The sequence below is a fragment of the Trachypithecus francoisi genome, unplaced genomic scaffold, assembly GCF_009764315.1.
Source record: "Trachypithecus francoisi isolate TF-2019V2 unplaced genomic scaffold, Tfra_2.0 Contig01579, whole genome shotgun sequence".
Classification (NCBI taxonomy): Eukaryota; Metazoa; Chordata; class Mammalia; order Primates; family Cercopithecidae; genus Trachypithecus; species Trachypithecus francoisi.
Window position 1 is genome coordinate 28,079,543 of NW_022681442.1, and position 27,774 is coordinate 28,107,316.

Here is a 27,774-nt window from a genome sequence, read left to right on the forward strand (position 1 = left end):
GGCCGCGAGAACCCCGAGCTCCCCGGATGCGGGTGCGGGCGAGCCAGCGCTCATGTTCGGTTTCCCTAGCTCCAGGTACCGGGCCTGGCGCAGAGTGGAGAGCCCAGGGAAACATGTAAATGGACGAGCGGATGCTTGGATAAAGTAATTGAGATTAGGACCCCAGCACTTGACCCTCCGTTCTCAGCCAGGGTAGGGGCGCTAGGGCAAGTGTTCAGAGCAGGAACCCCGAGCAGTCTCACTGATGCATAGGTGCCACTGAGGGCCTTTAAATGCCCACGGACCAGACCCACGAGCCTGGAGCTCTGGCCAAGCTGAGGGAACAGATCTCCGGGACAGCATCAGAAGACCACTAGCTCTGAACTGAGTGGTTCTGTTAGCTATAACAAGGTGGGAGAGAGGAGCCTATGCAACCTATGGCAGTCAAAGAAGGCTTCCTGGAGGAAGGGGGTTTCAGCAAGTGCCCTACTCATGTGGCTAGTGACTTCCTGTAGCTCAGCACTGCACCAAGAAGCCTGCAGGAAGCGAAACGGAAGTCATTCTTCTCCTACCTGGACCTGGGGCATCTCTCCTGGTCTATCAGGGATGGAAGACGTTCCAAGGTTCCCACCAGGGAATCGGCCTTCCTGCTCCTCTGAGTCATCTCTAGCTCCCTGATCTGGCTTCAGCAACTCTGATCCAGAGTCCAGTGAAGATATAGGTGAGCAGGGGGACATCTCATGTATCCTTTTCTATAATAGAAGGTTCTTCCCCCAAGTCTCCATTTGGCGGCTCCTCATTATCTAGGCACAATTCGAGTCCTGACATTCCCTGACTGTCCCAACTAAAGGACCCCTCCACTCTCAGTCACTTTCCACGATATTCCGTTTTATTTTCTTCATAGCTTTGATATGTAATTTGTTTACAAGTAGCCTTTCGTCGTTTATCTTCTGCCTCTCCGCTAGAATATAAGCTCTGTGAGGGGAGAGCACAGGTCAGTCATGTTCACCAGAGTGTCCTTACCCCCTGGGGGAGTGCCTGGCACATGACAGATTCTCAGAAAATAATTGTGGAATGCATGCTTCCCACTGCCGGCTAGCAGACTCCACTGAGATCCTTGGGAGCAGAGCCTCCTGAACCACCCTTTATTTTCCTCTCCTGCTCTCCTCGCTCCATCCCCATTCCAGGCATCATACCCTTAAATGTCTGGGACTCCAGGCAAGCTAGAAATATCTGTGACAGCCGCTCTCTCTCTGGAATCTGGAGGGAAAGACAGCCCCGACCCCAGCCTCCAGCCTCTCGGATGCCCAGGATCACGTGTGCAGGCAGCTGCAGATGGCCACAGCAGGTCAGAGATGGCTGTCTTATTTATGGGCAGTGTCTTCCCAAGGCTCACTCCCAGCTAATGACTCATGCATCAGAAATCCACAGGCTCTGAATGGCAACACACTCACACATGTGCTCACATACCGCTACACTATCACACACTCACACCTATACAAGCACACACACTTATATTCCCCCTGAAATCTGCTGGAATGAAGTCACTGTGAGTGGCAGCTAGGATCAGGCCTTTCACAAGTTAGAACAAATAGGAGGACTCTGCATAGTTGAGACTCATTCCGCTGGAGTGTGTGTGTAGTACAAGGGCCTTGCTAGGATTTACAGATGGCAGCTACGGGTAAGTCCGGTGTGAGCAGGGGAATGGGGGAGGGGATGAGGCCCCAAAGGCAGAGCACAGCGGGGATGTCTCGAACTCCTGACCTCAGGTGACCCACCTGCCTCAGACTCCGAAAGTACTGGGATTACAGGCATGAGCTACCTTGCCTGACAAGGGGATGTCACAGGCCCCACATGGTCTACACCTGGGGCTGTGGGCAAAGCAGGGGAGAGAGGAAGGTCAAAGGGAAGGAGGGAGGTGAGGGCCAGAGGTTTGTGCTCATTTGAGTCCAGAGGCAGCCCAGGTTCTGCAGCTCAGGGCAGCGTGATCCCAGAGAGTCCCAAAGGAAGGTGAGAGGCATCAGGGACAAAGGCAGGGAACTAAGGGTTGAGGAGCTGATGGGAGTATCAACGGGGCTGGGATAGGATGAGGTAGCCAAGGCATCCCTGGTGCAAAATTGAAGGAGGCACCCACTGTCAAGGTCATGCAGATACCAACCTTGCACTTACACGAGCCTGGGAATGAGGGCCTCTTACATTTCATGCACTAGGCTCCTTTCTACCCTCACCCTAGTCCTTCAGGGAGCTCTGTACTGGAAGAGGGGACACCACTGTTAGTGTCAACTAGGTCTCTGGCCAGGAAGGGACCTAGAGGAGGTTGCTGTGGCTGCATAGGACTCAGAGAAGTTGAGCGCGGCCCTTCTGAGGAGTCCTGTGCCCCAGCAACTTTTCCCTGGCAGGGACTTAGGGTAGACCCAACTCAGAGGGTCAAAGAAGGCCAGCAGTCTCCTTATTCCCAGACCTGGGGCAGAACCCAGAGGCCTTCCTGCCATCCTTCCCCAAGGCAGCTGCTGGGAAACATGGAGATGGGAGTTGGGGTGGCTGGGTGGTAGCTCTGATCCAGAGGACCCTTCCCAGACCTATCCTGGAAAGGAAGAGGAAGAAGGAAACTGCCAGGGAGACTGGGGCTGATGAAGTCTCTGTTTTGATGGCTTCAGGGGAAACTATTAATACCCACAAGGTGGTGCTCCAGCACCAGTCACGGTGGCAACACCTACACACCCAGCAGTGCGGATTCTGTGAGCAGTGCCTGAGGGGGTGGGTGTCAGTGCATACGTGTGCACTTTCGTGAAAACCTGTGTCCTTGTATGTGCATGCGTCGGTGTTCTGAGTGCACACACAGGCACGCAGGACAGGGAGGCCCTGGGGCAGGGACCTGGGGAAGCTTCCTTCAACAGCAGCTCCACTCCCACCTTCCCCACCTTCCCTTCCTTCCCTGTTGCTCTCTTCTTGCTGATTCCTTCCTTCCTTCCCTCCTTCCTTCCTTCTTTCCTTCCTTCCTTCCTTCCTTCCTTCCTTTCTTTCACAGAGTCTTGCCCAGTGGGAGTTCAGTGGCACGATCTCAGCTCATTGCAGTCTTGCAACCTTCACCTTCCGGGTTCGAGCAGTTCTGCAGCCTCAGCTTCCCGAGTAGCTGGGACTACAGGCACACACCACCATGTCCAGCTAATTTTTGTATTTGTAATTGAGACAAGGTTTCACCGTGTTGGCCAGGCTGGTCCCTAACTCTTGACCTCAAGTGATCCACCTGCCTCAGCCTCCCCAAGTGCTGGGATTACAGGAGTGAGCCACTGTGCCTGGCCCTTGCTGGTTTCTTTCACTCTCTACCCGCTTCCCACCCCTTCTCCTCTTTCTCCCTGCCCTTCCTTCTCTGCTTCTTCCCACCCTGGTCACTTTCTCTCCTTGCAGTCTCTGCTCTTCCCACCCTGGCTGTCTGCTCCTGCCTGGTTCACCTCTCTCTACCTACCTTCCTCTTTCTCTCTCTCCATAGCTTCCAGATCAGTTCAAGTCTTGGAGTCACCATGTTGATAAAATAATAGCATATTTGACTGAGAGTCTACTTCCTTCCCTGAGCCTTTGGATGCTGAGTTCAGAACCAGCCAGAGGGATGACCCTTCCTCAGGCAGACAAGAGTGGGGTGCCTCTAGGCCAAGCTGGACTCCCCTGAATTGGGATCACTCTAGTCAATGGCATGACACCTCCCTCCATGCAGAGAAACTAACCTTAAAATGGGAAACAGCCACAACTATCCCTGGCTACGATAAGTAGCACCCTACCATTCCCAAAGTCCCAGCCCATTGTGTTGGTTTGGGTTTTGTTTATTTGTTTGTTTGTAACTCTGTTGCCCAGGCTGGAGTGCAGTGGCATGATCTCAGCTTACTGCAACCTCCCCTCCTGGGTTCAAGCAATTCTCGTGCCTCAGCCTCCTGAGTAGCTGGGATTACAGGTGTGTGCCAGCACGGCCAGCTAATTTTTTGTATTTTTAGAAGAGACAGGATTTTGCCATGTTGGCCAGGCTGGTCTTGAACTCCTGACCTCAATTGATCTGCCCATCTCAGCCTCCCAAAGTGCTGGGATTACAGTCATGAGCCACCACGCTACGCCTGGTTTTGGTGTTTAGAGCTGAGGGTCTCACTCTGTCACCCAGGCTGGAATGCGGTAGCGTGATCATAGCTCACTGCTACCTCGACCTCCTGGGCTCAAACAATGCTCCCACCTCAATCTCTTGAGTAGCTGAGACTACAGGCACGCGCCACCATGCCTGACCATTTATTTATTTATGTTTTTTAAGAGATGAGATCTCAGTTTGTTGCTCAGGCTGGTATTGAACTCCTGGCTTCAGGTCCCGACTAGGCCTCCTAAAGGGATTATAGGCATGTGCCACCGTGTCCACCCAGCCACCAGCTCATGGTTAATCAGGCTATCAGAAAAGCTGTGGGGGGAGGGGCGGTGTCCTGCCTGAACTTCAGGGGGTGGCTGGACAAGTTGGAGGGGTAGATCCCTGAGTGCCTGTGCCTGATATTTAGTGCATACTCAATAATTAGTTATTAAATAAAGGAATGAATAAAGGAATGGATGGATTAACCTGTCGGGCCCTCCCTCTGAAGGATGGAAGTCTGTGCTGCCCATTTTAGCATGGAATGGGCCCTATGCCATCTTCTTCCCAGGTATTTTTGGGATTCAGCTTCACTCATTGCCCAGTGACCATTTGCTGAGCACTACCTGCATCCCTGGTGCTGAGTGAGGTGCAGTTTCCTTGCTGCCACCGTGGGGCAGCCTGTCCTCTGCTTTTTGTACAGTCCAGTCCCAGTTCCCCACCTCCCAGGCCCAGGTTCAGAGCTGAAATGCAGCAGGTCTGACCACATAGCTGGGCTGGGCAGGTCGCTCTGAGCACCAAACCTTTTTGATCATACACCCCTAGCAGTAATAAATTTTTAAAGCGTGTACACCAATATATGTATATTTCTTTATAATTTCTATATGTGCACTACCGTATTCATATTGTCTATATTATGAAACAGACTAAATAGACAAATGAGATTGTAAAATGGATCATCTTGCCCTCCTCCTGGGGCACACACACACTCTAGATTAATAATTCTCAAACTTAAACATGCATCAGAATCATCTATGAGGCCTTGGGGAGAGGGGGAGAAAGTTACTAAAATGCGGACTCCCAGACCTCACCCTGAGAGACTTAGATAGAGTGGAATCTGATACAGGTCATTTATTGATTACACATTAGGAAACTGCTCCACATGGTCACATGTTCTAGCTGTGAGGATGGTGCTTAAAGAAGGCCTACAGGCTTTCTTGGGGGAAAGCTGGACACCCCACGGGGACCAGGCCAGTGCTGGCTGCCACCCAAGCAGGGCTAACTTATTGCAAGAGGTGACTGTGCAGGGAGGTAGCAGGGATGAATCTCAGCCCCTTCCTCTGCTCCACAGACAGACTTGCTCTCTGGGGGTTGGCCCCTGAATCCAGGATCAATTGTGAGGTCTTCATAGACTCCCAAACGCTTATTTTGGAGCCCAACCCCGTCAGGCCAAATGTACTAAAATATACCACATTCCACATTAAACATAATTTTCTTGCAGTAAACATTTTGAAATGATTTTTACAAATTTGGCTTTTGGGATCACTGGACAACAAGGGACTCACTGAATTTACAACTGGTTTTATTTCTAAGCAATCATGCATGTGTTGGATGTCTTGCCAAGTGAGAAAAAAACTATGTTTGTCTTCAAATATAATGAAATGTTTATGAGTACTACATTTAGCAATTAATGACACTGATACAACAAAGGCATTTAAGTGAACATTTATTAATTTTGGTTTGAAGTTTTCCTTTCATAATTTGAGGGCAACAATTTTTTTTCTGGTCTCAAGCAGATGCTTTAAAAGTTCATAGGCTTAAGTACCCATAGTACCCATGGAAAAAATCCAGACCTGAGGCCAAGCACTCCCAAGATTGTATCTGAAAGGATGGAAGGAGGTTCCTCCATGAAGCAGAAAGGAAAATGCCCAATGTTGGCCGGGCACAGTGACTCACACCTGTAATTCCAGCACTTTGGGAGGCCAAGGCAGGCGGATCACCTGAGGTCAGGAGTTTGAGACCAGCCTGGCCAACATGGTGAAACCCCGTCTCTACTAAAAATACGAAAAATTAGCCAGGTATGGTGGCTCATGCCTATAGTCCCAGCTACTTGGGAGGCTGAAGCAAGAGAATCACTTGAACCCTGGAGGTGGAGGTTGCAGTGAGCTGAGATCACACCACTGCACACCAGACTGGGCAACACAGCAAGACTCCATCTCAAAAAAAAAAGGAAAAAAAATGCCCAATGTCGGAAAGAGGACAGTGTGTCTCCATCTGAGAAACTTGTGCTCTGACTTCAAAGTCCAGCATCAATTGATCTATCCCAGGGCCACTTGCTCAAATAATTGTAACAGGTGACATTTATGAAGCACTTACTGATATGTCCCAGGCCTTGGTCTAAGCACTTCAGATGCATTAGTTCATTTAATTCCAGAAACAACTCTGTGAGATAGGTACTAATTTTGTTCTTGTTATTATTACTATTATTATTCCTATTTTACAAATAAAAATCCCGAGGCTTGGGGAAGTTAAGTCACTTGCCTAGGAGCTGATGGGGGAGGCATGGAGGCACAGCCCTAGGACAGCCTGAGTCCTGATTCCCATGATACTGTGCATGCACCAGGGTGCAATTCCTTCACGTCCCCAGCCTGAGGGAGACACCTATGGCAGAGGAGGCCTCCTCACTGAGCTCCTGAACCAGCCCCCTCCTGCTTGAGGACACCTGAGATGCCTGGTGGCTTCAGCTCAGCTTTCTGGAAATTAGCCAGGGAGCACACAGCTACTGATGAACACAAAACAGAGTAAAAAAACAACAAAATCAAAGAAAGATGCTTGAAATGACTGTAGTACCCCCAGCATCCTCTTTTCTACCACAGATGTTTTAAATGGCCTTTACTTGGCAGGCAGACCCTTCCAAGAATGTTACAAAGACCAGAGAGTCATAAAGGAAAAGTATCATAAATATGACCACATAAAAATGTAACACTCCTTCATGGCCAAAGTTGAAAGACAAATAGGAGTCAGGAGGCATCTCTCCAAGAAACCAGCAGCATTAAGTCACACCAAATGCCTTTAGCGTGAGACCCAGGACAGGGAGCAGACTTTTCTCCAATTGCTGCTGGCAGTGTGACATCTCCCTTTCACGCACCCTTCCCCAGAGCAGTCCCTGGCACACCCAAGGGCAGCTCTCTTCCCAGGAAGGTTTCTCTCAGCCGAAAGAGCAGACCTGCTGTGTGTCCCGCCTCTCCCTTCCTCTCACCCCAATTCCTCCCTCCAGCCACCACTAGGTGACACCAGAACTCCATTGGAATCCCCTTTGTCTCTGACAAGTTTTTGGGGAGCCCTCAAGCCATTCAAAACACCTTAAAAATGTTTACCAGGCCCAGGCGCGGTGGCTCACACCTGTAATCCCAGCACTCCGGGAGGCCGAGGTGGGCGGATCACCTGAGGTTGGGAGTTTGAGACCAGCCTGACCAACATGGAGAAACCCCCGTCTCTACTAAAAATACAAAATTAGTCGGGCGTGGTGGCACATGCCGCCACGCATGCCACCGAGTAACTGGGTGGTGCATCCCATCTACTCGTGAGGCTGAAGCAAGAGAATCGCTTGAACCCAGGAGGTGGAGGTTGCAGTGAGCCAAGATTGCGCCATTGCACTCCAGCCTGGGCAACAAGAGCAAAACTTCGTCTCAAAAAAAAAAAAAAGTTTACGAGGCCAGATGCAGTGGCTCATGCCTGTAATCTCAGAACTTTGGGAGGCTGAGGTGGGCAGATTGCTTGAGCCCAGGAGTTCAAGACCAGCCTGGGCAACATAGTGAGAACTCATTTTTACCAAAGAAACAAAAATTAACCAGGCATGGTGGTGTGCACCTGTAGACCCAGCTACTCAGGAGGCTGAGGTGGGAGGATCACCTGAGCCTGGGGAGGTTGAGACAGCAACAGGCAGTGATCGCGCCACTGCACTCCAGCCTAGGTGAGTGAGACCCTGTCTCAAAACAAAAAATAAATAAATACATGTTTATGGATTGCACTTTTCCTCTTTCAAAATGAAAAGAGTTTTGCTGGGAAAACATATACCCTTATAGTTTCCATTAGCTACTTCATGGTAAAGAAAATACATCGTTGAGGAAACTGGCCCCCTCTTCAATCACTGAGATGTTCCCCTCTGAGTATGTGCCCTTCACTGAGGCCACTTTTCACTTTTCATCCTGAGATGGGGTCTCTGGCAGCAGAGGAGCTCTCCCTGTCATGGTGACTGTAGGACAGAAAGCCAAAGCTCCCTGCAGAGACTCTCCCAGGACTGAGGCCAACGGTCCCCAAACTTCAGCTGAGTCACAGTCCTCCAGAGCGCCCCTACTCACACCAGGATGCCCCCTCTGACTGTGGCCAGTTACCCAGTATGGGCATCTGCATGACCCCGGCCCCTGGCACTCTGCAGATGTCTAGGGAACATCTGTCACCACATGGCCAGAGCTTGAGGGTGTGTGGTCAACAACAGAGGTGCTTCCTAGCCTGGCCCTCTGTGTACCCGATCACCCTCAGAGCTGGAATTCTATCCAGGTGCCCTCTTCCCCCAAAGCAGCCTGCCTGTCTTTGCCCCTGCGTCTCTGCATTTGGCCCAACATGTAGTGTCACATGCGAAGGTCGCAGGATCTCCTAGCCAGAGCACCAGCCCCGCTCTTCATGGTCTGGGAGCATCATTTCTGTTTGGGCAGAAAATCTACCTTTATAGTTTCTTAGTCATGTAAGAGAGGGAAGAGAAAATAACATTCTAAAATTCAGGCTTATTTGTCTCTTCTTAGAAACATAGGAGTTAAAAATGTATTATGGTCGGGTACCGTGGCTCATGCCTGCAATCCCAACACTTTGGGAGGCCGAGGAGGCAGGATCACTTGAACCCAGGAGCCTGAGGCTACAGTGAGCCATGATCGTGCCACTGCATCCAACCTGGGCAACAGAGTGAGACCCTGTCTCAAAAAGAAAAAATTTAAAAAGTATTATCAACCAGGGAAACAGTTCCATGTTCTGTTCCTCAGTCAGAAACAATGTTAAGATTTAAACCTGATTATTTTGTTTTGCATCAATAATAATACTTTATTATTATTATTATTATTTGAGATGGAGTCTCGCTCTGTAGCACCCAGGCTGGAGTGTAGTGGCTGGATCTCGGCTTACTGCAACCCCCACCTCCCGGGTTCAGGGGATTTTCTTGTCTCAGCCTCCTGAGCAGCTGGGATTATAGGCACACACCACCATGCCCAGCTAATTTTTGTATTTTTAGTAGAGACAGGGTTTCACCATGTTGGCTAGGCTGGTCTCGAACTCCTGACCTCAGGTGATCCACCCACCTCGGCCTCCCAAAGTGCTGGGATTACAGGCATAAGCCACCACACCTGGCCTGCTTCATTCTTCTAATGGCTGCATGGATCCCATTTTATGACTGTGTCATATTTTATTTAAACAGTTTCCTGTTGATGAAATTTAGATTGTTTCCAGTTTGGTTGTCATTAAAAGAGCTATAATGAACATTCTTGTTTGTTTATCGTGGCTACTTCTGCAAAGCTACCCATGGGATGAATTCAGACTTTGTAATTACTAAGTCAAAGGGCATGTGTATTTAAATTTTTGCTTTAAATATATTGCCAAACTGCTCCACAAAAAACCTACCAATTTGTACTCCAACCATAGATGTACGAAAGTAGCTATTTCCTTAAGCCTCATCAACACTGGGAATTATCAATCTTTCAGTTGCTAACAACTTGGAAATTTTTAAAGGCACCTGGTGGTTTCGTTTCTTATTTAATTATGAATGAGGATTAGAATTTTTTCAGGACATTTGGCCACTTTTTTCTCTCTCTTTTTTTCTTTTTTTTTCAAATAGCCTGTTCAAATCCTTCACCCATTTTTCTTAGGATTGTTCATCTTTTGTATTGATTTATATGAGCCTTCCACAAATTAAGGAAAAGAGGCTTATGTGTGGCAAATACCCTGCTTTCAGTTTGTTATTTTTATTTTGTTTATTGGTATGTTTGCCCATAGAAGCTTCTAATTTTTATGACACTTTGTCCATCTTCTCCTCTACAGCTACTAAATTCTGGGGTCTGTTCACAAAGGCCTTCCTTAGCCTCTGATTATGAATAAATTCACGTACATTTTCCTCTAGAATTTTTATGATTTTAATTTTTATGTTGAATCTTTGAACCATGTGAAAATTATTTTGGTATGAAGCATGAAGTAGAGATTGCTCCCGAATGGCTAGCCAGTTGTTCCAGTGCCATCTGTTAGAAGGCCCCATTTCATTTCCAGCCTCTTTCCACCCTCAGGGCTACGCGGCTCTGTGGAGTCACCAGAGTGGGACCTACAGAAGTGCCACGTTGCTTTCCCCGGGTCTGCCAGGACACCTCAAAGGCCTGTGTCCTCAGGGAAGCAGAGAATCAGGCCACCGAGAGACAGAAAGGGCACCGCACTCTGCTAGACACACAGAACAATAGTCTCCCAGTCCTGAGAAGTGGACTTCTCAGGATGTTCAATGTTGAATGCCTTCCCTGTGAAGGGAAAAGAAGAGTGAGAACCGTCAGGGGAGGGCATACTCACCATATACAAAGTAGGAAGATGGCCACACCCATATTTATGAAAACACACATGCATACACACACCAAATATGTACATATGCACTACACACATACACATACATGTGTACACACATGCATACACAAGTACATAGACACATCTCACATCACATACAATGAGTTTCTCCAATAGGGGGCATCTAGTCCAAAACAGCCCTCTCAATAACAGGAACTCCAAGAATGATGAAGCCAGTGTTTCTCAAATAATATCCAGACTACTTTGCAAATATCAAAGAAAATCTGGAGGACCCCCAAGAATACATCTGCAAGACTCCAATTTGAAAATAAAACAAAATAACATGAAGAAAGAACCAAAGATTTATTCTATATATATATCTTCCAATTGCAAATTAACATATATTTATAACTGTTTTTTTTTTAAGATGTAAATCATTATTTAAAAAGAAAAATGAGGCCGGGCGCGGTGGCTCAAGCCTGTAATCCCAGCACTTTGGGAGGCCGAGACGGGCGGATCCCGAGGTCAGGAGATCGAGACCATCCTGGCTAACATGGTAAAACCCCGTCTCTACTAAAAATACAAAAAAAAACTAGCCGGGCGAGGTGGCGGCGCCTGTAGTCCCAGCTACTCGGGAGGCTGAGGCAGGAGAATGGCGTGAACCCGGGAGGCGGAGCTTGCAGTGAGCTGAGATCCGGCCACTGCACTCCAGCCTGGGCGACAGAGCGAGACTCCGTCTCAAAAAAAAAAAAAAAAAAGAAGCCTTTCTCCATGTATTGCTCCCTCTATTTCTCCCCCTACTCGTTCAGCAGGGCCAGGCTCCAGGAAACAAAATGGGATTCTCCTTTTTGCCTTGTCCTTTTATCTTTTTATGTTTTTCCAATTAAAATATGTTATGATTTTTACTGGAAATAGTTAAAAATCATTATTATGATTATAATAATGATTTATTATGTCTACTATTATAAAAGTAGACAATTCAGAGAATGGAGATTAAAAAAAAAATCAAGCCATCCCCTCTCTTTGACAAATAATATCCCTTTTGTAGTGGGCTTCTTTCTGGCCTGTTTCTTTGCTGAAGTATTTCCTGTCAATACCTGGCAAGGGCCAGCCCCACTGCAGTCACTCAGCACCTGTTGCTCTGCAGGGCTCCAGGGACCCAAGCTGACCTGATAGCTCTATATTCTCTCTCAAAGGCTGGAGCTGTGGAAAGGTTGGCCCGGAGACTTTGACCCAGTTTTCTTCAAAGTGTTCTTCCAGAAGCATTGTCTATTCTTTTCTGGAGACTCCCAAGGTTAGAGTGGCTGAGGACCCTCAGGACACTCTATCCCTCCCTGAGACTAGAATGGAATTGAGGGGTGCTCACAACCCTCCCAGCCTAGTTCGCTCCCCGCCTGCTCCGCACCAGCCCTGCTGGTTCAGGGTCATGAAGTCTGGCCTTGGGCCAGGACAGTCCACTTTTCTGGTCAGCAGCCCACTGGGTGACTAAGGCTGAAAAGCACAGATGGAGGATCCCAGCTTCCTCCCTGGCTCTGTCCCCACCAAGGTATGTGAGCTCCGACAGCCCCTCTGGGGCTGTACCCACCTGAAGATGTAGTGGTGATTGTCCTCCTGGCCTGAAGGGTTTCTCACCCCTGCCCTGCCCTCTCCTCCACTCAGAGTCAGACTCACAGGGCCACTGGTGGCTCTCCCTACTTTCTCCAGTGCTTCCTCATTTCCCTCACACAGGGAAATCTGTCTCATAGGAACCAGAGTAACATACAAATATGGAAAATAAAAAAACTAAATGGCCGGGCTCAGTGACTCATGCCTGTAATCCCAGCACTTTGGAAGGCCAAGGTGGGAGAATCACCTGAGGTCAGAAGTTCAAGACCAGCCTGACCAACATAGCGAAACCCCCGTCTCTACTAAAGATACAAAAATTGGCTGGGCATGGTGGTGGGTGCCTGTAATCCCAGCTACTTGGAAGCTGAGGCAGTAGAATCACTTGAACCTGGGAGGCAGAGGCTGCAGTGAACCAAGATCATACCACTGCACTCCAGCCTAGGTGACAGAACAACACTCTGTCTCAAAAAAATAATAATAATAAGTAAGACCCAGGTTTCTGTCTGTCTTCATCAGAAGTGCAGGTCACACAGATGGTCATGAAACTTGCAAGACTTATTTGGGATGATCTGACTTAAAATATGGGCCAAGTAAGCTTTACAAAATTCATTTTGCAGGTTTCAGGAGTCCCTCAAACATCTGGGCTGTCATCCTTCAGAGAGGCTGGAACTGAGACACAAGGAGAGACCTAGTGACCTCGGAGAGTTAGGAGAAGCAGTGATTTCAAATGCATGTCCATCACCCGTCACACGGAAGAAGGGCGGGGGGAAAGCCATGCAGGTGTGGGCGTGGCACTTAAGTAGCCTCTCCCATGGGCACCCAGTGGTTAATGCACATGGTTAGCACGTCTCCAAGGGAGGCCATCCCCTTCCGCTATCCCTTTCATGGCAAATGCTGGAGCATGGCTGAAGACTCCTCTCAAGGGTCTCCTCTTCCAGGAAGCCTTCAGGCAAGAATAGATGCCCCTTCTGGCTCCTCCTAGCCTGAAAGCCAACATGAAATCTCTCTGGGCTGAGCTGAGTCGTCATATTTTGTTGTTGTTGTTGTTGCTGTTGTTTTACTACGTGTCTGAGACAAGTTCAAAGTCATGCTTTTCATCAAGACCAGAAAATATGCTTTGACTCCATCGGCATCTTTGCCTCACCACACCCAGAATTTGCCTGTGCCCCAAAGGAAGCCCTGACAGCTGTTAAGCCTGAGCATCCAGACCCTAAAGCAAAGAGAAATGGGCCGGGAGGAATGGAGTGACAGGGTGGGGCCCATTTGCCTATAGGTGCTTCGGGCTGGCTGGTCACAGAAGGTGACTCATTCCCCCAGAGAGGATGGGAGTGGCACCAGGGGACCATTGGGTTGGGGAGGGGAGCCTTTGTGGAGAGAGCCTGTCCCTGCCTTAAGTGCCTGCTGGACCCCGGGAGTCTGGGCTGGGGCCTGGACACTGCTTCCTCCTTGACCCCTCAGGCCCTTGGAGGCCGAGAGAGAACCTCTTACAGATCCCAGGCTCATCCCCAGTGCAGCAGACACCAGGAAGGTGGCCAGAGCCTCACTGAGCCCACCCGACGGCTGCCCACCCACCCAGGCTGGAGTCATGGATAAATTCCGCATGCTCTTCCAGCACTTCCAGTCAAGCTCAGAGTCAGTGATGAATGGCATCTGCCTGCTGCTGGCTGTGATCACCGTCAAGCTGTACTCCTCCTTTGACTTCAACTGTCCCTGCCTGGCACGCTACAATGCACTCTACGGCTTGGGTCTGCTGCTCGCACCCCCGCTCGCCCTGTTTCTCTGCGGCCTCCTCGCCAACCGGCAGTCTGTGGTGATGGTCGAGGAGTGGCGCCGGCCCGCAGGACACCGGAGGAAGGACCCAGGCGTCATCAGGTGCGGTCCCACACCACTCAGTGACCCATGGGCTTTACCAGAGGCTCCCCAGCCACCCACAGGCACTGCCAAGTGCACCCCCACACCCCAACCATCCTCATTATCAGGGGATTCTCCACTCACCCTATAGGTACTGCCAGGTGCACCCTCTTCTTTCCCCAACTAGGAATTATCGGCTCACAGAGACCCACTTGCCAGTTTCCACTCTGGAAATGTGTTTCTGTTTCTATCATTTGTCACCTTTTCACGGCCAGTGCTGTAAACATAGGAATGACACAGAATTCTGAATTACCCAGGCCACTCTAGGGACTGCGGGAAAACTGCCTCTTTGCCCTCTGAAGTTCTGCTGAAAATCAACTGGCAAAAGGCAGATTAATAAGAGAAAAGGCATAGAAATTTATTTGATTCTTGTTTTATGTGCTGCAGAAGACTTCAGAATAACGACCTAAAAATACAGGGGAAATGGTCCATTTTTATGCTTAGGTTTAACAAGGTCTGGATAGCCATGCAGAAATAGAATCGGATTTAAAAAAGGGATGAACTAATGCTATAGAAGGAGTGGGGAAACTGAGCAAGGCCATCTAGGTTCTTCCTGGCCTCTCTATACAGCGTTCCTTTCTCCCAGACACAGGGCAGGACCCTCTCTAGAAGGGAGTCTTATGACCTACAGTGAAACTAGGCAGGTCAGATCGTTTCTTTATGGCCAGTTTTTAGACAGAAAGGCGGGGGGAAGTTAGAGTCATATTTTTAGGTTTTATGGTGACAGCTTTGGAGAAAAGGGGTTCTGGTTTCTATGACCCACCTTGGGGAAGATGGATTCCAGTTTCTATGGCTAGCCTTGCGGGAGAATAAGGAGCCAGAGATTGGGTGGGGGGACTGGGCGTGGTGGCTCATGCCTGTAATCCCAGCACTTTGGGAGGCTGAGGCGGGCGGATCACCTGAAGTCGGGACCAGCCTGGCCAACATGGTGAAACCTCGTCTCTACTAAAAATACAAAAATTAGCCACGCATGGTGGCACACGCCTGTAATCCCAGCTACTCGGGAGGCTGAGGCAGGAGAATCGTTTGAACCCGGGAGGCAGAGGCTGCAGTGAGCCGAAATCATGCCATTGCACTCCCGTCTGGGAGACAGTGCAAGACTCCTTCTCAAAAGTAAAAAAGAGATTGGGTTGGGGGAAGGGGAAGGGGAGCAGGTGAGGGTACAGGGGAAGGTTAAAAAAATAACTTTTGCTTCTGGGGTCTTCATTTTGGGGTATCGTTTTCTGAGCCCCAATACCACATCTCCACATCTGTCACACTGGCCACGGAATACAATTCACCACATGCTTGAAGGGCCATCCCATGACATGCATAGCAGTTTTTTGCATGTAGTGAGAGGCAATGATTAGCTTAAAGGCTGTGTTCCCTCTCTTGTAAGCTCCCTAGGGCGAGGACCTTACCTACTGCACACCGTGTCCTCAGAGCCCAGCACATGCATGGCACTCTGTAGCAAAGTCCGTTGGAGTTGAGTAATTCATTGCACACCCACGCAGGGCCAAGCTCTGTGCTAAGTGCTTTGAGTGCATGGCCTCTCTGAATTCTACCTGAGTTCTCAGGCTGCACCTTTATTGGACCCATTTTTAAGGATGGAAACTTGAGGCACAGAGAAGTTAAGGAACTCGACCAAGCTCCCACAGCCAGGAAGTGGCACTGCTCAGATTCAAACCCAGGCTGACTGAACAGGCCAAGCTGGAACAGCTGCCCTTCCTGTTTCGGGACAAATCTCTAAGTGCGCTAGATATGCAGGCAGTGGCGGAAGGGCCAGGCGGGCTTTCACCCACTCCCCGTCTCCTCCTCTCCCCTATTCTTTGATATGGACGGTAGAGGTGTTGTCAACTATCTAATGTAATTTCATAACGAGTCCCCAGTGGCATCTTCTGACCACAATGCCCTCCATAGAAAATGCTAAAGCCAAGGCCAGGCACGGTGGCTCATGCCTGTAATCCCAGCACTTTGGGAGGTCAAGGCAAATGGATCACCTGAGGTCAGGAGTTCGAGACCAGTCTGGCCAACATGGCAAAATTCCATCTCTGCTAAAAACTACAAAAAATTAGCTGGGCGTGGTGGTGTGCACCTGTGGTCCCAGCTACTCAGGGGGATGAGGAAGGAGAATCGCTTGAACCCGGGAGGCAAAAGTTGCAGTGAGCTGAGATAGTGCCACTGCACGCCAGCCTGTGCGACAGAGCAAGACTCCCTCTCAAAAAAGAAAAGAAGAAAAGAAAATGCTAAAGTTACCACTGCCTAGAACATATTTACAGTTCACACTAGGTAGGTCACACACACACACGCCTGGCATACACCATTGGATGTTTTGTGTACAATCCAATTCAGAAACAACATTTGCATCCAGTGCACCTGCCTGCAGCCTCTGTTCCATGTTCTCAGGGATCACATCTGCCTGCAATTCCGCTGTGCAGGGTGGTCACAGGCACTGGGTGTGTCCCTAGCCTTTTCCTCTGGGGTCCAGTGGGCACAGCTCTACTGGACTCCTGTCCTGTGGCCAACACTCAGTCGAGGTCACTGCAGGCAGGGGCAGAGCTGACCAGGAAAGGCGCCTGAGGTCGGTCAGAGGGTGGGCTCCTGGGATGCCTTGTGGGTGGGGATGTTAGAGGTGCTGCTTTTGGAGGGTTACTGGGCAGGGCTGCCTTAGCTTAGGCTCTCCTCCAAAAGCAGGCTCTGGAAAGAATGTGATAATGAGTGGGCAACTGGGGCTCAATTCTTCAGGGGACCCCCTAAGGGCATACATAGAACACATCTCAGAATTGTCCCACTGAGGATTTAAGAAGCTGGGATATTTATCCACAAGGCCCCATCCCTCTGGGGTTGAAGGTTGATTTGGGGGTTAACTTTTCAGTGCTTGCAGCCTACCCCTCTCTGGAGCAAAAAATCCTCCAAAGCCCCGGGGGCAGAACAATGCAGGTGCTTGAGGTAGGAGGCCCTCGGGCCCTCCCTGTGAACAGAACCAGCCACCGCAGCCACAGATGCCTCTGGCATGGGCAGGGCACCAGCAGTGTCTGCTGCAAGGCCTAGCTCCTCAATGCTCCAGTCCTGGGGATCCCAGGGGCCCCAGCCCTCCTTCCTCCCTGCGTCTGTCGCTGAGACCTCTACACTGAGAGCTGCAGTCTGATGTAACCCGGCCTGGGACTTCCCAGCAGTCCATCCTTGCATCTCCCCTGCTGCAGCTGACTTCCAGCTGCTCCCTGTGAACCCCCTCCTTCCTCTGCTCCCAGGTACATGTGCTCCTCTGTGCTGCAGAGGGCGCTGGCCGCCCCCCTGGTCTGGATCCTGCTGGCCCTCCTTGATGGGAAATGCTTCATGTGTGCCTTCAGCAACTCTGTGGACCCTGAGAAGTTTCTGGACTTTGCCAACATGACCCCCAGCCAGGTACAGCTCTTCCTGGCCAAGGTTCCCTGCAAGGAGGATGAGCTGGTCAGGAATAGCCCTGCTCGAAAGGCAGTGTCTCGCTACCTGCGGTGCCTGTCACAGGTAACTGGGGTGATCCTCCCCTGGCCCTTGCACCCTCACCAATCCCCCGCATTGGTTCTGGAGTGGGGTCGGGGGTGGTGAGGAGGAACAGATGATGGGCTCAGTCCATTCCCAGGAGGCAGGGAAGCGCTGGAGACCACTGCTCTGCCTTGCCTGCGCCCACTGCACACCTTCTTCCCACCCATGAGAAATAATACTAATCTCCACTTATTGAGCATTTATGTGCCAGGCACTGCAGTGAGCATTTTATATGTATTATTTCATTTAATTTGTGGAACAACCATTATCCTCCCATTCTCCAGGTGAGGAAGCAGGCTCTGAGAGTTTAGTTCATAAGGCCAAAGTCACACAGCTTATAAGAGGCAGAGCAGGGATCCGAAGGGGTGTCATTATTCCTCTTAATCACCTTCCAACAATGTAGGCTGTCTCCAGATGCCGGTCTTCCCAAAAGGCACCAACTCTACTATCTTGGGGGACAAACCCCAGCTCTACCCCCAGCCTAGACTCCAGATTCCACCTATAGATAATAAAGACACAGCCCCTGCTCCTTGGGGAGTCTGACAGGCTCATGGGCTGGCCAGCGGTGCAATGGAGGGAGGACCCGGGTGCAGGATGCACTTGATTCTGGCTCATACTGTGACCTTGGCCATGGGACTACCCCTCTGGACCTCAGTTTCTCATGCAAAATACAGAGGAGCTTGGTCTCCTCCATCTTGATGGTCCCTGCAGGCTTCAACACTCTAGGCTTTTCCTAGTTCAGTGGAAAGAGCATGGAATTTGCAGTGAGACCAGGGTTTGAATCCTTACTCAGCTGTAAGTTATCAGTCATGTAAAGTTTAGCAAGTTGTTTGCTTTTCTGCTCTCATGTATAAAATACTCACCTTAAATCTGGTGATGTTGAGGGGAGTCCTGTGAGATGCCAAATGAGAGAGCTTTGTAAATTGTGGAAATCACTTCTGTAAATGATAAGGATTCAAATATGTCCCTGTGGTTTAAAGATGTGACTTCCCTGCTCCAGGTCCACACAACTGCCCCAGGTCTTAAGCTGGGCCTTAAAGAGACTATGGCTTTGGAAGGTAGAGAGGTGGAAGAGGAGTCTGCCAGGTGTGGGCTCCAGCTTTAGAGAACTACGTCAGTTTGTCCTCACTCCTGGCTGGGAACACTCTCCTGTTCATATTGTGTGTCACTGTCATTAGCCTTCAGTCTCGGCCCTCAAGGTCAGGTTGGGTGTCCCTCCTCTGGACTCCCTCTCTATGACACGTACCCAGTCATCGCCTATTTAATCGTCTATTTCCTCCACTAAGGTAAGAGCTCTGTGAGAGCAACGACTGAGCCCCCAGTTCCTAGCACAGTGCCTCCCACAAAATATAACACAGTGGATGCCTAGATGGGAAGACAGACAGATAAGCACACACAAGGATGACAAAGGACTGGATAAAAAGATGAGGGGGGCCGGGCGTGGTGGCTCACACCTGTAATCCCAGACTTTGGGAGGCCAAGGTGGGTGGATCACATGAGGTCAGGAGTTTGAGACCAGTCTGGTCAACATGGTGAAACCTCGTCTCTGCTAAAAATACAAAAATTTGTTGGGCGTGGTGGTGCATGTCTGTAATCCCAGCTACTTGGGAGGCTGAGGCAGGAGAATGGCTTGAACCCAGGAGGCGCAGGTTCCAGTGAGCTGAATCACACCATTGCACTCCAGCCTGGGCAACAGAGCGAGACTTCATCTCAAAAAATAAAAATAAATTTAAAAAAAGATGAAAGGACGGATGATGGATGGTTGGATAGGGGGTGGATGAGTAGATAGATCAAGGGAAGAAACGAGGAGCATATGGGAGCATGAATGAATGGGAAAAGAGATGGATGGATGATGGACAGATGGAAGGATAGTTAGGAGCTTGACTGGATGGGAAGATGACAGATTTACAGTACGACAAGAGGATGGATGATTGGATGGGTGGAGAGATGGTTGAATGGGTGGATGGATACAAGGATGAGAGAATGAATGGAAGGGAGAATAGATGCATGGATGAAGGATGGTTGGCAGGACGGATGACTGAATAGGAAAGTGCATAGATTTGAGGAAGGATGGATGGGAAATGTAAAAGGGGGGACTCTGGAATACCTTTGCCACACTATATAGGACAATTTCTCAAGTAGCAGATGCTCTAAGAGTTAATTCACTTTACAAGGCCACAGGGGTACAAAAGAGGACATGTAATCTGATGATCACACAATTGTCTTTGTGTTCATTCTTCTCAATTTATTTCCCATTTCATTCAATACTCTGATTAATGAACTATGATGTTTGGAGTGGTATACTGCAGTTAAATTATCTAAGGAGTATTTGAATCCATTGGAAAATGAAGAATATTATGTAGACATGGTCAAATTAAATATGCAACATTCACATACGTATTCATAAATACATATGTATAGGATTAGGCCCCACTCACACCTAACCTCGGGCCTTCTTACCTTGCAGGCCATCGGCTGGAGTGTCACCCTGCTGTTGATCATCGCGGCCTTTCTGGCCCGCTGCCTGAGGCCCTGCTTCGACCAGACAGTCTTCCTGCAGCGTAGATACTGGAGCAACTACGTGGACCTGGAGCAGAAGCTCTTCGACGAGACCTGCTGTGAGCATGCGCGGGACTTCGCGCACCGCTGCGTGCTGCACTTCTTCGCCAGCATGCAGAGTGAGCTGCAGGCACTGGGGCTGCGCTGGGACAATGCAGGCAGGAGCCCCGAGCCCCTCGCAGTGCCTGAGCCCCCAGAAGTCCTGGACAGTGGAAGCGGGAAGGCCCACCTGCGCACAATCTCCAGCCGGGAGCAGGTGGACCGCCTCCTGAGCACCTGGTACTCCAGCAAGCCGCCGCTGGACCTCGCTGCATCCCCCGGACTCTGTGGGGGTGGCCTTAGCCACCGCGCCCCTACCTTCTCACTGGGCACGAGGCTGTCCCAACACACCGACGTGTAGGGTCCTGGCCAGGCTTGAAGCGGGAGTGTTCGTAGGTGAAATGCCGCTCTGACAAAGGTCTGGAGTCTTTCCAGGCCATGGGGACCCCACAGCAGGCACCCTAACTCTTGTTAGCCTCGTTTTTCAAGTAGCCCAATCTCTGCCTAGTTTCTGGGTGTGGCCTCCAGTGTGCTTCACAAACTTTAATGTGGACTCCGTTCACCGAGGGCCTTGTTAAATACAGGTGCAGACTCAGTGTAGCCAGGACCGAGTCTGAGATTCTGCATTTTGAACAAGCTCCCTGGTAATACTGATGTACTTTTGGTCAGTGGACCAAACTTTGAGTAGCAAAAATCTAAATAGATCTGCCATGGGTTCTGGGTTCTAGAAGTCAATTCTAAATAATAATAATTACCTTAGTCTCTTGCCTGGTTTCATTTGTGTAATTGTCTTTTTTTTTTTTTTTTTTTTGAGACGAAGTTTTGCTCTGTTGCCCAGGCTGGAGTGCAATGGTGCGATCTCGGGTCACTGCATCCTCTGCTTCCTGGGTTCAAGCGATTCTCCTGCCTCATTCTCCCAAGTAGCTGGGACTACAGGCATGCGCCACCACACCCGGTTAATTTTGTATTTTTAGTAGAGACAGGGTTTCACCCTGTTGGTCAGGCTGGTCTCGAACCCCTGACCTCAGGTGATCTGCCCGCCTCGGCCTCCCAAAGTGCTGGGATATATAGGCGTGAGCCACCACGCCCGGGCTGTGTAATTGTCTTTAATTCTCTGGGGTTTCTAGCAGCTTGTACCAAGGTTCTCATAGTAAGTTCTAGCAAACTCTGCTGGTTGAGTTCCTTTTGAAACCACTAGTTAGTGCCTCTTGCTGGCTACTACAGATGACTACTTTTATATTTTCCTGTTGAGGGGATTTTTCTGTGTTTGAATGTCAAGGGGCTGACTCTCCCAGCTCCAGCCTTCCCAGGCCCCACCAATTCTAGCCAACCAAGGCCAAGCAGCCCTGCCTGGGTCCTCCTCCTTCAAGATGCCGCTCCTCTCAGCCTTCTGCTCTCCTGCAGCAGGGGCAGGCGCTCCTCCTTCACCTTCCACGCACCCCTGCCCCACTGCTAGCCTGAGCCCTGGGCTCAGCAAGGTTCCTTCCTAAGATGATCCCCTCCCCTAGAAATTCCCAGGGGTATCTACTGCTGCCCTTAGCAAGAGGTTGGCACCCTGGTGAGGATTTCCTCAGAGCAAAGTAGGGGTGTGGGGTCTAGCTCAGGGACAAAAACCCCTGAAATGCCGGTGTTAGTTCTGCTGGAAAAACTGCCATTCCAGGCCGGGTTCAGTAGCTCATGCCTGTAATCCCTGCACTTTGGGAAGCCGAGGCGGGTAGATCACCTGAGGTCAGGAGTTTGAGATCAGCCTGGCTAATATGGTGAAACCCCGACTCTACTAAAAATATAAAAATTAGCCGGGCGTGGTGGTGGGCACGTGTAATCCCAGCTACTCAGGAGGCTGAAGCAGGAGAATAGGTTGAACCCAGGAGGTAGAGGTTGCAGTGAGCCGAGATCACGCCGCTGCACTCCAGCCTGGCAACAAGGGCAAAACTCTGTGTCAAAAAAACAAAAAAAACAAAACTTCCACTCCATCTCTGGCAGCCCGAACAGGAAGGGTTTGGGGAGATTTAGCCTTTGCTCTCCTCTGGGCCTCTGCCCCTCCCTGATGACTCATCCAGGCCCCACTCCCTACCCCCACCCCCAGACACCCTGTGTTCACCTCCCTCAGCACAGATGGTGGCCACAGGAAGCAGACCCCGGTTCACCCCATGCTTTTCTACTTCCTCAGCAACCCAGGAAGTACAGGGGCCCCTGGATGCCCCCCACCCTGGCGCCCTGTCCCCTTCATCAGGCAACTTTTGTGCTCCTGGACTCTTGACAAGAGGCCTTGTGAGACCAGAAAATCCCTGCAGCTCAGCCTCCTCCCCACTTACAGGCTGTGGTCAGGCCATGCAAATGTCTGAAATAGCGCTGGGTTGGGACCTGGTTTAGGCAAAGCGTTAGCAGTGATAGGGTGCAGAGGAAGGAGGGAGACCTTGGAGGTGGCCCAGTCTGCATGAGTGAGCTCCCAGCCTGGGGAAAGGAGGCTCAGGGAGGCTGCTTTGGGCTCCAAGGAAGCAGCATCTGGAGTAAAAAGGCGCCAACTGCAATCAATACTCTTACCTTCCTATACTGAGCACTTACAGAGCACCAACTGCATAGAAAGCACTGTGCCAGGGAATAGGGAAGAGAATACACCAATGACCTGCCCCTGCCCTCAAGGAGCTGTGCTTCCTTGTGCTGAGGAAGTAGAAAAGCATGGGGTGAACCTGGGTCGGCTGTCTGGGGCCAACATCTGTGCTGATGGAGGCCATAACAGGATGTCTGCAGGGCAGGGACTGGGGAGAGAGGGAGTCATCAACGAGGGGCAGTGGCCTAGAGGAGAGCAAAGGCTATACTTGGCACTCGATTAGGGGTCAGAGGTGGGTACAGAAATTATGATAATCCAAAGCATAAGGTGTAAGTGATCTAATAAAGGCAAACCAGGTACCATGGGGAGTTAGCAGGGAGAAGGAGGCTCTCAGCGGTGGGGGGTGAGGGAAAGCTTCACGATGAAAGTGCCATTTGAATGGGTCTTAAGGATGGGAAGGATTTTGACATGTGGAGAGAAAGATGGAGGGAGGGTGCAGAGCATCTTACGGGAAGAAATAAGAACAAAGGCATAGGCTGGGCGCAGTGGCTCACGCCTGTAATCACAGCCCTTTGGGAGGCTGAGGCGGGCAGATCACGAGGTCAAGAGATCGAGACCATCCTGGCCAACATGGTGAAACCCCGTCTCTACTAAAAATACAAAAATTAGCTGGGCATGGTGGAGCACACTTGTAGTCCCAGCTACTTGCGAGGCTAAGGCAGGAGAATTGCTTGAACCCAGAAGGCGGAGGTTGCAGTGAGCCAAGATCACACCACTGCACTCTAGCCTGGCGACAGAGGGAGACTCCGTCTCAAAAAAAAAAAAAAAAAAAAAAAAAAGAGCAAAGGCATAAAGTTGGGCAAGGGGCAGAACATGTTCTATTTATTTATTCAGCAGATGCTCACTGAATGCCTAGAGTGGCCAGAGAGCAGGACAGATAGTCCTATCTTAATGGGGCTTCGAGTCTGGAAGTGGAGACAGAGATATAACAAGTGAACAAAGAGCCAAGTGGAGAGGTGTGCAGTCCAGCCTGGCAAAAGTAAAAGACCCTGGCCAGAGGGCCCAGGAGGCCCATCAAGCCATGTTCCCTGAGCTCAGTACCTGGGAATACATTCTCTTGATCCTCTGTCCTTGACAGCCTTCAAATGTATCTTTCTTTTTTTTTTTTTTCTTTTTTTTTTTGAGACAGAGTCTTGCTCTGTCGCCCAGGCTGGAGTGCAGTGGCCGGATCTCAGCTCACTGCAAGCTCCGCCTCCTGGGTTCACACCATTCTCCTGCCTCAGCCTCCCAAGTAGCTGGGACTACAGGCGCCCGCCACCTCGCCCGGCTAGTTTTTTGTATTTTTTAGTAGAGATGGGGTTTCACCATGTTAGCCAGGATGGTCTCAATCTCCTGACCTTGTGATCCGCCCACCTCGGCCTCCCAAAGTGCTGGGATTACAGGCTTGAGCCACCGCACCCGGCCCGTATCTTTCATCCTCTTCTGTCCCCAGTGTGGTTTCAAACCCCTGACCATGTCCTGTATGTGGACCTTCTTCGGGAGACACAGTGGCCAGCCAGACAAGGCAGGAATGTACTGGAAGCATGGACACTGGCTGTTCCAGTCCCCACCCTCATGCAGCCTGGGCAGTTGCAGTTGTCATCTCAGCTAGGTTTGCAAGAGGAGGGGAAGATGGTAGGAGACTCCAGGATTTAGCTCAGGACTTTGACTTTATCTTGCTGGCATTTGGGGATGAGAGACAAGTGCTTGGTGGCAAGGTCAGGAAGAGTGATGATATTTGGGGTTCACCCATGTGGAGAGGATGGTGAAGCTGCAGAAATGGATAGGGCCATCAAGAAAACGGGCTTGTGTGAGAAGAGGAAGGACTAAGACTTTTAGTTCTGGAGTGGAAAGAGGAGACCACAAGGGAGAGAAAGGGTTAATCACAGAGGCAGAGTCCAGACGCAGGCCAGGGAGGAGAGAATTCCTAGATGGGGGAAGGAGGACCAGCAAATCCAGTGGTGTTTCTGAGCAACCGATCAGGGGGAGGACAGAGGGAAAGTCACCGGTCATTGCCAACTTCCCAGGGGAGGAGACTGCTCTCCCAGGGGGGTAGTCCTGGCCAAGCAGATGGGTAGGTTTCTATGTGATTCTATATAAATCCCTGGGCACCTGCCCCAATTTGTGACGATGATACAAGAGAGACCTTCAGCATCCCCATATGGGGAAGGGCACTGGGACCCAAAGACTACGATGGGAGCAGAGAAATCATGTCTACACTAACATGCTCCCACTTCCAAGGCTCTCATTGAAAATGAGGGAGTCTAGCCAGGCACGGTGGCTCATGCCTGTAATCCCAGCATGTTGGGAGGCTGAGGCAGGTGTATCACTGGAGCCCAGAGTTCAAGACCAACCTGGGCAAGATGGCGAAATCCCATCTCTTAAGAAAAAAAGAAGATGGCCGGGTGCGGTGGCTCATGCCTATAATCCCAGCACTTTGGGAGGCTGAGGTGGGTGGATCACCTGAGGTCAGGTGATTGGGACCAGCCTGGCCAATATATAGTAAAATGCTGCCTCTACTAAAAATACAAAATTAGCCAGGCATGGTGGTGCACATCTGTAATCCCAGCTACTTGGGAGGCTGAGACAGGAGAATCGCTTGAACCCAGGAGGCAGATTTTGCAGTGAGCCAAGATCGCACGATTGCACTCCAGCCTGGGCAGCAAAAGCAAAACTTTGTCTCAAAAAAAGAAAAAGAAAAAAGAAGAAGAAAATGAGGGAGTTCTCTATTTGGGGCTCAGCTCTGCCCCGCCCTTTGGAGTCACATGAAATGAATTCTCCCTGCCTGTGCTGACTGGCTCTGATGGGGAGGCTGAGGCATGTGGTATGGGGAGAGGTCCCTGAGGGTCTAGAGGAGGCCAGTGGGAGGTGATCTTGTGGCAGCTGCCATGGCAGTGAGCTTTGTACAGGCATTTCGCTCCCACTCATCTCACAGAGCTGTACCATCTCAGAAGTGTACCATCTTATCTCTTCTCACGGAGCTGTACAGGTGCGTGCTGTCTCCCTTTTGTCTGAATTCTTGCCTCCCTACAAATTTATCTTGGTCCAAAGTTCACTTCTTTTCTTCATTCACTTGTTCGTGTATTCCTTCCTTCATACTTACTAACTGAGCATCCTTTATGTACTAGGCGCACTTTGCTAAGCATTGGAAATATGGTAGTGAATAAAACAGATGAGGACTTTAAGCCTTTATGGTACAATGGGAGCCCCTAGATATTAAATAACCCACCCACCTCAAAAAGTAATTACAATTGTATTAAGTGCTAGAAGTGGAAGTACATCCAGGGGGCTCTGAAAGCCTGTGTCCACAGGACCGGTCTCAGCAGAAGGTTCAGGAAGGCTTCTCTAAAGAAGGAACTGTAGGGGAGGGAAAACTTCCCCTTCACCCAATGAAAGTTCGCTGAAAATCACTGACAGAAAGCAGATCAACAGGAGCAAAGCATATATACTAATTTGATGCCAGAGTTTTCAAGATGAAGACCCAAAGACACAGAGGAAATGGTCCATTGTTATGCTTAGGTTCAACAGAGTATGGAAACAACCACACAGAAATACGATTGGACAAAAAAGATCTGAGCTGATGCTATAGACTTGTCGGGGAGCCCAGCAAGACTTCCGTTTAGGTTCTCCCAGGCCTCTCCGGACAGCACTTCTTTCTCCCATGGGACGGGGGAGGGGATCTTGTGACCTGCAATCTAACAAGGCAGGTCAAATCATTTCTTTTTTTTTTTTTTTTTTTTGAGATGGAGTCTCGCTCTGTCGCCCGGGCTGGAGTGCAGTGGCCAGATCTCAGCTCACTGCAAGCTCCGCCTCCCGGGTTTACGCCATTCTCCTGCCTCAGCCTCTCGAGTAGCTGGGACTACAGGCGCCCGCCACCTCGCCCGGCTAGTTTTTTGTATTTTTTAGTAGAGACGGGGTTTCACCGTGTTAGCCAGGATGGTCTCGATCTCCTGACCTCGTGATCCGCCCGTCTCGGCCTCCCAAAGTGCTGGGATTACAGGCTTGAGCCACCGCGCCCGGCCCAAATCATTTCTTTATGACCAGTTTTCACACAGAAATGTTGGGGGTGAGGATTAGAGTAATTTGTTTTTTGTTTTTTTTTTTCTTGCGACAGAGCCTCTCTGTCACTCAGGCTGGAGTGCAGTGGCACCATCTCAGTTCACTGCACCCTCCGCCTCCCGGGTTCAAGCGATTCTCCTGCCTCGGCCTCTTGAGTAGCTGGGACTACAGGCGCCTCTCACCACACCTGGCTAATTTTTGTATTTTTTAGTAGAGATGGGGTTTTGCCATGTTGGCCAGGCTGGTCTTGAACTCCTGACCTCAGGTGATCCACCCACCTCGGCCTCCCAAAGTGCTGGGATTACAGGCATGAACCACCACCCGCTGGGTCTAGAGTAATATTTTTAGGTTTTATGGTTTTATGGCTGGCTTCAGGGAGAAAGAGGTTCTGGTTTTTATGACCCGCTCTGGGGAAGAGGGAGTCTGGTTTCTATGGCTAACCTTGGAGGAGAATGAGGGGCCAGAGACAGGGGCACAGGTGAAGGTCAGAAAGAGTCCTTTGCTTCTGAGACCTTCATTTCAGGGTATTGTTTCTCTGAGCCCCAATACAATCATTACATTGAGACCTTAAGGATTCACAGGAATATTCTCTGGTGAGAATAGGGGGAGAAGTATTGCCGGAATGTGCAGAACCTGTGCAAAGGCCTGAGATGGGAAGGGGCTTGTCCTGTTTGAGAAACTGAAAGCAAACTGGTCAGCTGGGGAGGAGGCATCGGGAGGAGAAGGGCCCTGGCACCAGCTGTCAGAGGGTCATACAGGCACGGTCATACAGGCCCTGTTAAGGATTTTGGACTTAAAACATTGGAGGGAATTAGATAGTAATTTGTCAGATGTTCACTTTTAAAAG

At 50.2% G+C, this 27,774-nt stretch overlaps 1 protein-coding gene across 1 annotated transcript; it reads left to right on the forward strand.

Annotated features, from left to right (window-relative positions):
- The first annotated feature begins 13,559 nt into the window (after positions 1-13,559).
- On the forward strand, positions 13,560-21,037 carry CALHM3 (calcium homeostasis modulator 3). The gene is made up of 3 exons (XM_033178597.1): positions 13,560-14,137; positions 17,407-17,662; positions 20,148-21,037. Exons 1-3 carry the CDS (start codon positions 13,851-13,853, stop codon positions 20,637-20,639), a joined length of 1,035 nt encoding a protein of 344 aa, XP_033034488.1. The 5' UTR covers positions 13,560-13,850; the 3' UTR covers positions 20,640-21,037.
- Positions 21,038-27,774: the final 6,737 nt, after the last annotated feature.